At 40.0% G+C, this 12,921-nt stretch overlaps 1 protein-coding gene across 2 annotated transcripts in view; it reads left to right on the top strand.

Moving 5' to 3' along the window:
* Positions 1 to 12,921, top strand: part of gal3st4 (galactose-3-O-sulfotransferase 4) — a 52,113-nt gene that overhangs the window by 24,634 nt on the left and 14,558 nt on the right. Inside the window, exon 1 of one of the 2 annotated variants that reach the window (XM_021577700.2) lies at positions 12,539 to 12,888. The exons of the other annotated variant lie outside the window; for it this stretch is intronic. Coding sequence (XP_021433375.1) covers positions 12,866 to 12,888 — 23 coding nt within the window. The 5' untranslated portion in view covers positions 12,539 to 12,865. Of the gene's footprint in view, positions 1 to 12,538; positions 12,889 to 12,921 lie in introns of those variants that run through there. 2 annotated transcript variants of the gene reach the window in all.

Genomic DNA, 12,921 nt, shown 5'->3' with positions numbered 1-12,921 from the left:
CACTCACACAGACAGCATCGTGAAGAAGGCGCAGCAGCGCCTCTTCAACCTCAGGAGGCTGAAGAAATTCGGCTTGTCACCAAAAGCACTCACAAACTTCTACAGATGCACAATCGAGAGCATCCTGGCGGGCTGTATCACCGCCTGGTATGGCAACTGCACCGCCCTCAACCGTAAGGCTCTCCAGAGGGTAGTGAGGTCTGCACAACGCATCACCGGGGGCAAACTACCTGCCCTCCAGGACACCTACACCACCCGATGTCACAGGAAGGCCATAAAGATCATCAAGGACATCAACCACCCGAGCCACTGCCTGTTCACCACGCTATCATCCAGAAGGCGAGGTCAGTACAGGTGCATCAAAGCTGGGACCGAGAGACTGAAAAACAGCTTCTATCTCAAGGCCATCAGACTGTTAAACAGCCACCACTAACACTGAGTGGCTGCTGCCAACACACTGACACTGACTCAACTCCAGCCACTTTAATAATGGGAATTGATGGGAAATGATGTAAATATATCACTAGCCACTTTAAACAATGCTACCTTATATAAATGTTACTTACCCTACATTATTCATCTCATATGCATACGTATATACTGTACTCTATATCATCGACGGTATCCTTATGTAATACATGTATCACTAGCCACTTTATACTATACTATGCCACTTTGTTTACATACTCATCTCATTTGTACATACTGTACCCGATACCATCTACTGTATCTTGCCTATGCTGCTCTGTACCATCACTCATTCATATATCCTTATGTACATATTCTTTATCCCCTTACACTGTGTACAAGACAGTAGTTTTGGAATTGTTAGTTAGATTACTTGTTATTACTGCATTGTCGGAACTAGAAGCACAAGCATTTCGCTACACTCGCATTAACATCTGCTAACCATGTGTATGTGACAAATAAAATTTGATTTGATTTGATGATTTGATTTGATTTCTCTTTGCTTATTTGAGCTGTTTTTTTCCCATAATACAGACTTGGTATTTTACCATATAGAGCTATCATCTGTATACCACCCCTACCATGTCACAATACATCTGATTGGCTCAAATGCATTAAGAAGGAAAGAAATTCCACAAATGAACATTTAACAAGGCACACCTGTTAATTGAAATGCATTCCAGGTTATTACCTCATGAAAGTGGTTGCGAGAATGCCAAGCGTGTGCGGAGCTATTATCAAGTAAAAGGGTGGCTACTTTGAAGAATCTCAAATATAAAATATATTTTGAGTTGTAATTTTTGGGGGGGGTTAATACATGGTTCCATATGTGTTATTTCATATTTTTGATGCCTTCAATAGTATTCTACAATGTGGAAAATAGTAAAAATAAAGAAAAACCCTGGAATGAGTAGGTGTGTCCAAACTTTTGACTGGTACTGTATGTAAAAAGGTAGATCTGTTTTTTATATTTTTATATATTGGTAAACATTTCTAAAAAGCTGTTTTCGCTTCATCATTATGGGGTATTGTGTGTAGATTGCTGAGGAAATGTTTTTATATAATTCATTTTAAAATAAGGTTGTAACGTTACAAAATGTGGAAAAAGTCAAGGGGTCTGAATACTCACTGTATATGAGTCTCACTGTCTTGTCTGTCATGTATGCCTACAATTATAGGGAATGCTATCTTCTGGTCTGGTCATTATATTTCTATCTGCAACATTCTGAATGTTTCACCCCAGGCTCTGGCTTAGAAGGTTCAAGGGTGCAACATTACAAGCTGTTCAGATAGAAATGTGTTTGAGTCTGCTGCTCTATGTGTTACATTTCTATATGCAATCTCTATATTTTTCTATGTGCAGTCAGACGTTTCACTCCAGGCCCTATATGGCCAGCCACCGAGCCACAGAGAGAAGACACCCTTCACTTGAAGTGATAACTAGTCTGCTCTATTCATTATATTTCTATCTGTATTCTTCTGCAACGTTCTGAACATTTCAATTCCCCAATTACACCCCAGGCTCTGCTGAGACCTCTGTCGGAGAAAGTCTTCAAGTGTTAGAAGTCAGAACTGTTGGCTCTATTCATTATATTTCTCTGTGCAGTGCTCTGAATGTTTCCCCCCAGGCCCTGCACAGCCTGCACAGCTTGCCATGGCATGGAGACACACTTCACTAGAAGTGATAACGGCCTGCTGTAGCCTTCCCCTCCATTATCACATTCCATTGCTTCCCGTTGAACTCTGCAGCGGCGAATTAGCGCCAGGTCCACTCTTTACTGCTACTGCTTGAACTGGAGGTTGTATCCTAAATATGCACGCTATTCCCTATGTAGTGGACTACCTTTGACCAGGGCCATAGGGCACATGTAGAAGTAGTGAACTTGTAAAAAGTAGTTAGACAAAGTTCTCTTGGATGTTCAGCATTCGAAGTGAGCGACAGAGACCTTTTGACTTCAAATCAAATTTTATTGGTCACATACAGTTGAAGTTGGAAGTTTACACCATAGCCAAATACATTTAAACTCAGTTTTTCACAATTCCTGACATTTAATCAGATAAAAAATTCACTGTCTTAGGTCAGGTAGGATCACCACCTTATTTTAAGAATGTGAAATGTCAGAATAATGGTAGAGAGAATAATTTATTTCAGCTTTTATTTATTTCATAACATTCCCAGTGGGTCAGAAGTTTACATACACTCAATTAGTATTTGGTAGCATTGCCTTTAAATTGTTTAACTTGGGTAAAATGTTTTGGGTAGCCTTCCACAAGCTTCCCACAATAAGTTGGGTGAATTTTGGCCCATTCCTACTGACAGAGCTGGTGTAACTGAGTCAGGTTTGTAAGGTTTGTAGGCCTCCTTGCTCGCACACACTTTTTCAGTTCTGATCACACATATTGGACTGAGGTAAGGGCTTTGATTGCCACTCCAATACCTTGACCCCACTCCAATACCCCCCCCCCCCCCCGTGCTTAATGGTTGGGTTGGTGTTCTTCGGGTTGCAAGCCTCCCCTTTCCCTCCAAAAATAACTATGGTCATTATGGCCAAAAAGTTCTATTTTTGTTTCATCAGACCAGAGGACATTTCTCCAAAAAGTACAATCTTCGTACCCATGTGCAGTTGCAAACCGTAGTCTGGCTTTTTTATGCCGGTTTTGGAGCAGTGGCTTCTTCCTTGCTGAGTAGCCTTTCAGGTTATGTCGATATAGGACTCGTTTTACTGTGGATATAGATACTTTTGTACCTGTTTCCTCCAGCATTTTCACAAGGTCCTTTTCTGCAAATGGTATAGAGAGAAATAGTCCTATAATTCCTATAATAACTACAACCTAAAACTTCTTACCTGGGAATATTGAAGACTCATGTTAAAAGGAACCACCAGCTTTCATATGTTCTCATGTTCTGAGCAAGGAATTTAAACGTTAGCTTTCTTACATGGCACATATTGCACTTTTACTTTCTTTTCCAACACTTTGTTTGTGCATTATTTAAACCAAATTGAACATGTTTCATAATTTATTTGAGGCTAAATAGATTTTTTAAATGTATTATATTAAGTTAAAATAAGTGTTCATTCAAGTATTGTTGTAATTGTCATTATTACAAATAAATTTTAAAAATTGGCCGATTAATCGGTATCGGCTTTTTTGGTCCTCCAATAATCGGTATCGTTGCTGAAAAATCATAATCAGTCGACCTCTAATAGATACTGTACTGTACATAAGGTCCTTAACATTATTATGTGATGTAGTATTTATTATATGCCGATATTAAAGGGATAGTTCACCCAAATTACAAAATTGAACATAGCAGCCAGGTTATTAAACCCAAAGCATTGATTGCTGACACTGTCTCTCCTTGTCCTAAGACTGCTTATAGAGTAAGGAAACCAATATTTCATTTTGGTGAACGATCCCTTTAAATTTGTCCAAAATAATCTAGTCTTCTTTTTTTTTATTGGTTGCCACAGATTAATCTCTACACTGCAGTGATGATACATTTTTAGGTTATCCTTTGATTTATTTATATTTTTTATTTCTATTTTATTTTAATATAGGTGATCTCATCCCATTGAGATTAGAAAAGGAACATTTCTTTTTTCAAAGGGACACCTGTCCAAACAAGATTTCCCCATGCCCAGCAATCAAACACTACAGTTTGGGGTATTATAATTCATCCTTCATTTTATGGTGGTCCCATTGAGATTTAAAAAACTATAACAAGGGATATCACTCGAAAACATTGCCCCAGCAATCCGACATTACAGTATTTGGGTATTATTACACTAGTATTATTATCACTGGTATTCTGATTCAGTATTAGGTGGTGGTAGTGTTGATCCTATCGCCTCTAGGTAAGTTCAGCTGGGTTCAGTCACACGCTCTGCCTGGTCTCTGCTCTGGAGGATCCTTCATGATCATTTAAGATAAAACAATGACACTTAAGGTTAATTTAAGAACCCATACTTTTCCATCAGTTCGTTTTTGAACCTTTGTAGACTTAAGGGGTGCTTTGAAGAACCCTTTTCAAAAGAGCGGTGCGTTTTGGAACCAGCAGTGTGCTCGTGAGTAAAGGGCGCTCGTGCGTATAGTTCAAATTGAGACGGTTGGTCAGAAGATGCACTGGAAGCGGGAAGCGGGTGGATGGCTGTAGACCCCCAACAGGTGAGAGACAACTGCAAAGGTTCGATGAGAAAGGTGAGTAAATGTTAGCTATTCGATAGCAAAGATAAGTGATATCATCAGCTAGCCTGTAATGTTAGCTGTTAATTGTTGGTACATTTTAGCTAACTTTAGCTAGCTAGATTCAATATTACAAAATGTTAATCCTCATTTAAACCCATAATACACTCTCACCACTCCTTCCATCCTCCTCCCTTAAGACTTTCACACACACACACACAGAGAGAGAGAGAGCGAGAGGGAGATAACCCAATCTAGGTTATATTAAAGTTGAAATGTGCAGAAATTGTTTCGCCATTTCCTGATTTAAAAAATTCTAATAGTTTGCCTAATTTCAGTTTGTGTCAAAACAAGCATTCATTGTGTAAAGAATGATTGTACCATCTAAACCTCTGTTAAATATATTTTCTATAACCCAAAATATTGTATGTTCAGCAGTTTGAAGCTGATGTACTAAACTGAAAGAAAAACATATGTATATGTTACATTTGATATCAACTACTCATGTTGACTGTGTCTAATTTATCTCTTTCAGGGTGGTGTGTCGGGATGGACTGCTCTGATGGAGAAACTCAACCTCCACAAACGGGGGTAAGACAGACACACACAGATGACCCAATCTAGGTTATGTTAGACTTGCAACCCAGCATACTTGGTTGTAAACTTGACAAAAACGATTTCAACCCATAAAAGATTATCTAACCATCTCTTTCCATCCTCCTCCCTTTAGTCTCTGTCGTATCCTGCCCCTTTCCAGTTAAGTTGTAGAGAGTTTGGGAGCTGGGAGCTGTGATAGAGAAATGTATCAACCTCCACAAACCAGTAAGGCACACACACACACACACACGCGCACACACACACACACACACACACACACACACACACACACACACACACACACACACACACACACACACACACACACACACACACACACATACACACACACACACACACACACACACACACACACACACACACACACACACACACACACACACACACACACACACACCCATGCTATGGTTATGTTAAACTTGACAAAAAAGAAGAATAAATCAATCAGATTAGTGAGATGCATCTGATATCGAATACTCATGTTGTTTATGTTGTGATTGTGTCTAATGTATTTGCAGTGTGATTATTGTGTGTTCTGTTCCTCCTGTCTCTGTCCTCCATACTCTCTCTCTACATACTCTTGTCATAATCACTGCAGCTGATAAGCATAGCACGTACTTAACTTTACTGGATGATAACCAACGCCATTATTCAATGTAATTTGCATTACAAACCAAATTGCTCATTTAAATGTTGTCTTGTATGTTTCTATTTTGCTGTAGGTACCCCACTACCCGGCAATACATGTGTGCACAGCTCTCATTCAAATGTACTCCTTGTTGAGAGACCAGACTGGGAAGGGATATGTAAGAATTCTTGAATTTTCCTACTCACATTGATTCACACACTAATAACCTTTTTACACCATTGTGCCTACCCAGACCATAATGTGCTGGCTTAGATGTTTACTTCTCACATTGGTTATTCCATCACATTCCCAGCAGCATAAAGAGACCATCTATTGTTATGTAATTGACTACGTCTGCTCCTCTGACCTCAGTCCCAATAATCCGTCATGACATTTCTCATGTACCCTTTACAGTATGCAGCCATTCTAATTCCATTCATTCGAATCCAGCCTTTTAATTATACACCCTTAAATTGAAGGTCTCGAGGCCACTGCAGCCATTTTGCTCCTCCCCTACCTCCTCAAAGAAGATCCAAGTGGGCTGTACGTCACAGACAGTGTATGTGTTTCTCAGCGGACAAATAGATAAATGAAAAGTTAGTAATAATACTGTGTGAGGGGTGATCAGTTGTTAACATACTGTTTGAAATATGACTTGAGAAACCATATTTTAAAATGTGTATTTTTTATTTCTTTTTTACTTACAGTGTGTAAATTTCCCCATTACCTAGAAGGGAATCCCTTTGCGGATTAGAGCCAAGTCCAAATGTTCCTGGATGGAGAGGAGCTACATGCCAGAGGACATCTCCGTGGGATTGAGATTGGCAATGGGAGTCCATTTTCTTTTTAACATTGAGTATGCAGCATCAGTGAAAAACACTATGCTGAGCATTCAGAAACGTGTTCTGGGAATTTATGAGGGGGGTAAATTACCAACAAATGTTGAATGGCAACATTTCTCTGTTCCTCTGTCCAGTGTCTGTGTTATTTTGCCCATCTTCATCTTTTCTTTTTATTGGCCAGTCTGAGATATGGCTTTTTCTTTGCAACTCTGCACAGAAGACCAGCATCCCGGAGTCGGCCTCTTCATTGTTGACGTTGAGACTGGAGTTTTGCGGGTACTATTTAATGAAGCTGCCAGTTGAGGACTTGTGGGGCGTCTGTTTCTCAAACGAGATACTCTAATGTACTTGTCCTCTTGCTCAGTTGTGCACCGGGGCCTCCCACTCTTTCGATTCTGGTTAGAGACAGTTTGCGCTGTCCTGTGAAGGGAGTAGTACACAGCATTGTACGAGATCTTCAGTTTCTTGGCAATTTCTTGCATGGAAAAGCCTTCATTTCTCAGAACAAGAATAGACTGATGAGTTTCGGAAGAAAGGTCTTTGTTTCTGGTCATTTTGAGCCTGTAATCGAACCCACAAATGCTGATGCTCCAGATACTCAACTAGTCTAAAGAAGGCCAGTTTTATTGCTTCTTTAATCAGAAGAACAGTTTTCAGCTGTGCTAAGATAATTGCAAAAGGGTTTTCTGATGATCAATTAGCCTTTTAAAATGATAAACTTGGATTAGCTAACACAACGTGCCATTGGAACACAGGAGTGATGGTTGCTGATAATGGGCCTCTGCGCCTATGTAGATATTCCATTACAAATCAGCCGTTTCCAGCTACAATAGTCATTTACAACATTAACAATATCTACACTGTATTTGTGATCTATTTGATGTTATTTTAATGGACAAAAAAGTTGCTTTTCTTTCAAAAACAAGGAAATATCTAAGTGACCCCAAACTTTTGAACAGTAGTGTATATACTGTATGTATGTTTTTATGTTTAGATTCATAATAGAATTTAAAGTATGCATTAAGGGATCTGTAATAGAATAAATGTGGCAAAATGTCTACATTACGAATGTAGACATTAATAAAGGCATTTCTAATAATGTGTGACACATGGTGCCAGGTTTTCTCCAGACGTGACGCTTGGCATTCAGGCCAAAGAGTTCAATATTGGTTTCATCAGACTAGAGAATCTTGTTTCTCATGGTTTGAGAGTCTTTAGGTGCCTTTTGGCAAACTCAAAGCGGGTTGTCATGTGCCTTTTACTGAGGAGTGGCTTCCGTCTGGCCACTCTAACATAAAGGCCAGATTGGTGAAGTGCTGCAGAGATGGTTGTCCTATCTCCACAGATCAACTCTAGAGCTCAGGTTCTTGGTCACCTCCCTGACCAAGGCCCTTCTTCCCCGATTTCTCAGTTTGGCCAGGCAGCCAGTTCTAGGAAGAGTCTTGGTGGTTCCAAACATCTTCCATTTTAGAATGATGGAGGCCACTGTGTTCTTGGGGACATTCAATTCTACAGAAATTGTTTGGTACCCTTCCCCAGATCTGTGCCACGACACAATCCTGTTTTGTTGCTCTATGGATAATTCCTTCGACCTCATGGCTTGGTGTTTGCTCTGACCATGCACTGTCAACTATGGGTCCTTATATACAGTGCCTTGCGAAAGTATTCGGCCCCCTTGAACTTTGCGACCTTTTGCCACATTTCAGGCTTCAAACATAAAGATATAAAACTGTATTTTTTTGTGAAGAATCAACAACAAGTGGGACACAATCATGAAGTGGAACGACATTTATTGGATATTTCAAACTTTTTTAACAAATCAAAAACTGAAAAATTGGGCGTGCAAAATTATTCAGCCCCCTTAAGTTAATACTTTGTAGCGCCACCTTTTGCTGCGATTACAGCTGTAAGTCGCTTGGTGTATGTCTCTATCAGTTTTGCACATCGAGAGACTGACATTTTTTCCCATTCCTCCTTGCAAAACAGCTCGAGCTCAGTGAGGTTGGATGGAGAGCATTTGTGAACAGCAGTTTTCAGTTCTTTCCACAGATTCTCGATTGGATTCAGGTCTGGACTTTGACTTGGCCATTCTAACACCTGGATATGTTTATTTTTGAACCATTCCATTGTAGATTTTGCTTTATGTTTTGGATCATTGTCTTGTTGGAAGACAAATCTCTGTCCCAGTCTCAGGTCTTTTGCAGACTCCATCAGGTTTTCTTTCAGAATGGTCCTGTATTTGGCTCCATCCATCTTCCCATCAATTTTAACCATCTTCCCTGTCCCTGCTGAAGAAAAGCAGGCCCAAACCATGATGCTGCCACCACCATGTTTGACAGTGGGGATGGTGTGTTCAGCTGTGTTGCTTTTACGCCAAACATAACGTTTTGCATTGTTGCCAAAAAGTTCAATTTTGGTTTCATCTGACCAGAGCACCTTCTTCCACATGTTTGGTGTGTCTCCCAGGTGGCTTGTGGCAAACTTTAAACGACACTTTTTATGGATATCTTTAAGAAATGGCTTTCTTCTTGCCACTCTTCCATAAAGGCCAGATTTGTGCAAAATACTGACTGATTGTTGTCCTATGGACAGAGTCTCCCACCTCAGCTGTAGATCTCTGCAGTTCATCCAGAGTGATCATGGGCCTCTTGGCTGCATCTCTGATCAGTCTTCTCCTTGTATGAGCTGAAAGTTTAGAGGGACGGCCAGGTCTTGGTAGATTTGCAGTGGTCTGATACTCCTTCCATTTCAATATTATCGCTTGCACAGTGCTCCTTGGGATGTTTAAAGCTTGGGAAATCTTTTTGTATCCAAATCCGGCTTTAAACTTCTTCACAACAGTATCTCGGACCTGCCTGGTGTGTTCCTTGTTCTTCATGATGCTCTCTGCGCTTTTGACGGACCTCTGAGACTATCACAGTGCAGGTGCATTTATACGGAGACTTGATTACACACAGGTGGATTGTATTTATCATCATTAGTCATTTAGGTCAACATTGGATCATTCAGAGATCCTCACTGAACTTCTGGAGAGAGTTTGCTGCACTGAAAGTAAAGGGGCTGAATAATTTTGCACGCCCAATTTGTCCGTTTTTGATTTGTTAAAAAAGTTTGAAATATCCAATAAATGTTGTTCCACTTCATGATTGTGTCCCACTTGTTGTTGATTCTTCACAAAAAAATACAGTTTTATGTCTTTATGTTTGAAGCCTGAAATGTGGCAAAAGGTCGCAAAGTTCAAGGGGGCCAAATACTTTCCCAAGGCACTGTAGACAGGTGTGTGCCTTTCCAAATCATGTCCAATCAATTGAATTTACCACAGGTGGACTCCAATCGAGTTGTAGAAACATCTCAAGTGTGATCAATGGAAACAGGATGGACCTGAGCTCAATTTCGAGTCTCATAGCATAGGGTCTGAATACTTAAGTAAATAAGGTATTTCTGTTTTTTATTTGTAATAAATTTGCGAAAAAAAAGAAAAAAAAACTGTTTTTGCTTTTTGATTATGTGTGTTATTGTGTGTAGATTGCTGAAGATTTCATTTAAAAAAAAATACATTTTAGAATAAGGCTGTCAAGTAACAAAATGTGGATAAAGTCAAGGGGGCTGAATACTTTCCGAAGGTGCTGTACAAAGCGGTTAAGAGCGTTGGGCCAGTAACCAAAGGGTCGCTGGTTTGAATCCCAGAGCCGGCAAGGTGGAAAAATCTGCCATTCTATGCATGAGCAAGGCAGTTAACCCCCAACAACGGCTTCCCGGGCGCCGAATAAGGCAGCTCCCCGCACCTCTCTGATTCAGAGGGGTTGAGTTAAATGTGGAAGACACATTTCGGTTGAATGCATTCAGTTGTGCAACTGACTTGGTATATCTCCCTTCCCTTCTCTTTAATTCAGCTCCGCCCTGGTGTTTCTGTAGTGCACTTGGAATAGAGTTTTCAAAAACACTGGATTGATGCAAATAATCATGATTCAGAAAGTATTCACACCCCTTGACTTTTTCCAAATTTTGCTGTGTTACAGCCTGAATTTAAGATGGATTACATTTAGATTGTTGGCCACCCCATAATATGAAAGTAGAATGATGTTTTTCTGAACATTTTTACAAATTAATTGAAAAAGAAAAGCTGAAATATCTTGAGTCAATAAGTTTTCAACCCCTTTGTTATGACAAGCCAAAATAATTTCAGGAGTAAAAATGTGCTTAACAAGTCACATAATAAGTTGCATGGATTCACTCTGTGCAATTATAGTGTTTAACATCATTTTTAATGACTACCTCATCTCTGTACCCAACATCTACAATTATTTGTAAGATCCCTCAGTCGAGCACTGAATTCCAAACACAGATTCAACCACAAAGACCAGAGAGGTTTTCCAATGCCTCGCAAAGAAGGGAACCTATTGGTAGATGAGTAAAAACATTTAAAAGCAGACATTGAATATCCCTTTGAGCATGGTGAATATATTAATTACACTTTGGGTGGTGTATCAATACACCAAGTCACTAAAACAATACAGGCGTTCTTCCTAACTCAGTTGCCGGAGAGGAAGGACACCGCTCAGGGATTTCACCATGAGGCCAAAACAGTTACAGAGTTGAATGGCTGTGATAGGAGAAAACTGAGGATGAATCAACAACATTGTAGTTACTCCACAATAATAACATAATTGACAAAGTGAAAAGAAGGAAGCATGTACAGAATAAACATTTTCCAAAACATGCACCCTGTTTAGCAACAAGGTAATAAAGTAATACTGCCAAAAATGTGGCAAAGCAATTCACTTTTTGTCCTGAATGCAAAGTGTTATGTTGAGAGATTAATTTACCCTGGACAAAAACTGGACAAAAACCTATAACACAAGGCCAAATCTACACCTGAGTTGCTTTACCAAGAAAACAGTGAATGTTCCTGAGTGGCTGAGTTACAGTTTTGACTTAAATCTACTTGAATATCTATGTCAAGACCTGAAAATGGTTGTCTAGCAATGATGAACAACCAATTTCGAAAAGAATAAATCCAGGTGTGGAATGCTCTTAGAGCCTTACCCAGAAAGACTCACAGCAATACTTGCAGCCAAAGGTTGCATATGTAAATGAGATATTTCTGTATTTCATGTTCATAAATTCCTGGTTTGCATACCCATTCTTCCTTAACATTTATCATAACTACTCCCCTACCTCATGCTGTTTGAGAGCTCAGCCCCTGCCCTGTATGTGTGCAGGCCGCATGTAATAAATACACATAATGAACGAACAGCTTCGGGTATCCATCCGTTTAATATATATATATATATATATATATATATATATATATATATATATATATATATATATATATATATATATATATAAAGCATAGATTAAAAAAAATAGCATTATTACAACAACAAAAACATTTCACTGGCCCTAGCTGCCCATTGACGGGATGGTCATCCGGGTTTCCAAAACATCCCCTGTATGTCGGACCCTGACAGAGGGGCATTCCCTTGCTGTTGTTGCTTCTTCAGAAAGTTTGGGTCAATTGCACATTACTGTTTTGAATAAATCATGATGATAAAAAAACGTGACCATGTACATTTCTTTCACTGGAACCCTGGCAACCAATTAAAAATGTGTGTTGCACTGTCAAGTCAAACGGTCGCAAATGTGACTTTTTTGGTCGCAGCATTCGTGTTTGTGTGTGCTGTGTGTGCTGTGTCTGTGTATGTTTGTGTGTGACTCCCCCGCCTCTCATACCCCCCCCCCCCCTCCCCTGCACATAAACATTTACGCTCACAAAGCCAACCCCTTTCTCTCTGTCCAAACCTGTTTTATCCCAGAGCCCTGAAGGAGCAGCTAGCCAGGAGGGGAAAGGCGCAATAATAAAAGGGAATTGCAGCTTGACAAAACAGCACTGCGAGGGCGTCACGTAGCAACCTACGGTAGCCTAAAATAATAAAGCAAAACCTCCGGGATTTTATACAGAAAACAATAATACTCGTTAATCTATAGCGATGGCTTGATTTGATCGGTGGGTTTTCGGTAAAGGCACGGCCAGGGCTCGTGCCTTCGAGATGCACGGTGGCTCCTGCTGCCGCCAATCGCTGCAACACGCCACGGAAACCGCAACCGGCCCGGTTCTATCATGGCTTTCAAACGGAGAGCGAGGTAAGAACACCGATTTTGTGTTCAGTCGAGACC

The sequence above is a fragment of the Oncorhynchus mykiss genome, chromosome 21, assembly GCF_013265735.2.
Source record: "Oncorhynchus mykiss isolate Arlee chromosome 21, USDA_OmykA_1.1, whole genome shotgun sequence".
Classification (NCBI taxonomy): domain Eukaryota; kingdom Metazoa; phylum Chordata; class Actinopteri; order Salmoniformes; family Salmonidae; genus Oncorhynchus; species Oncorhynchus mykiss.
This window is presented reverse-complemented; position numbering and strand designations above follow the sequence as displayed.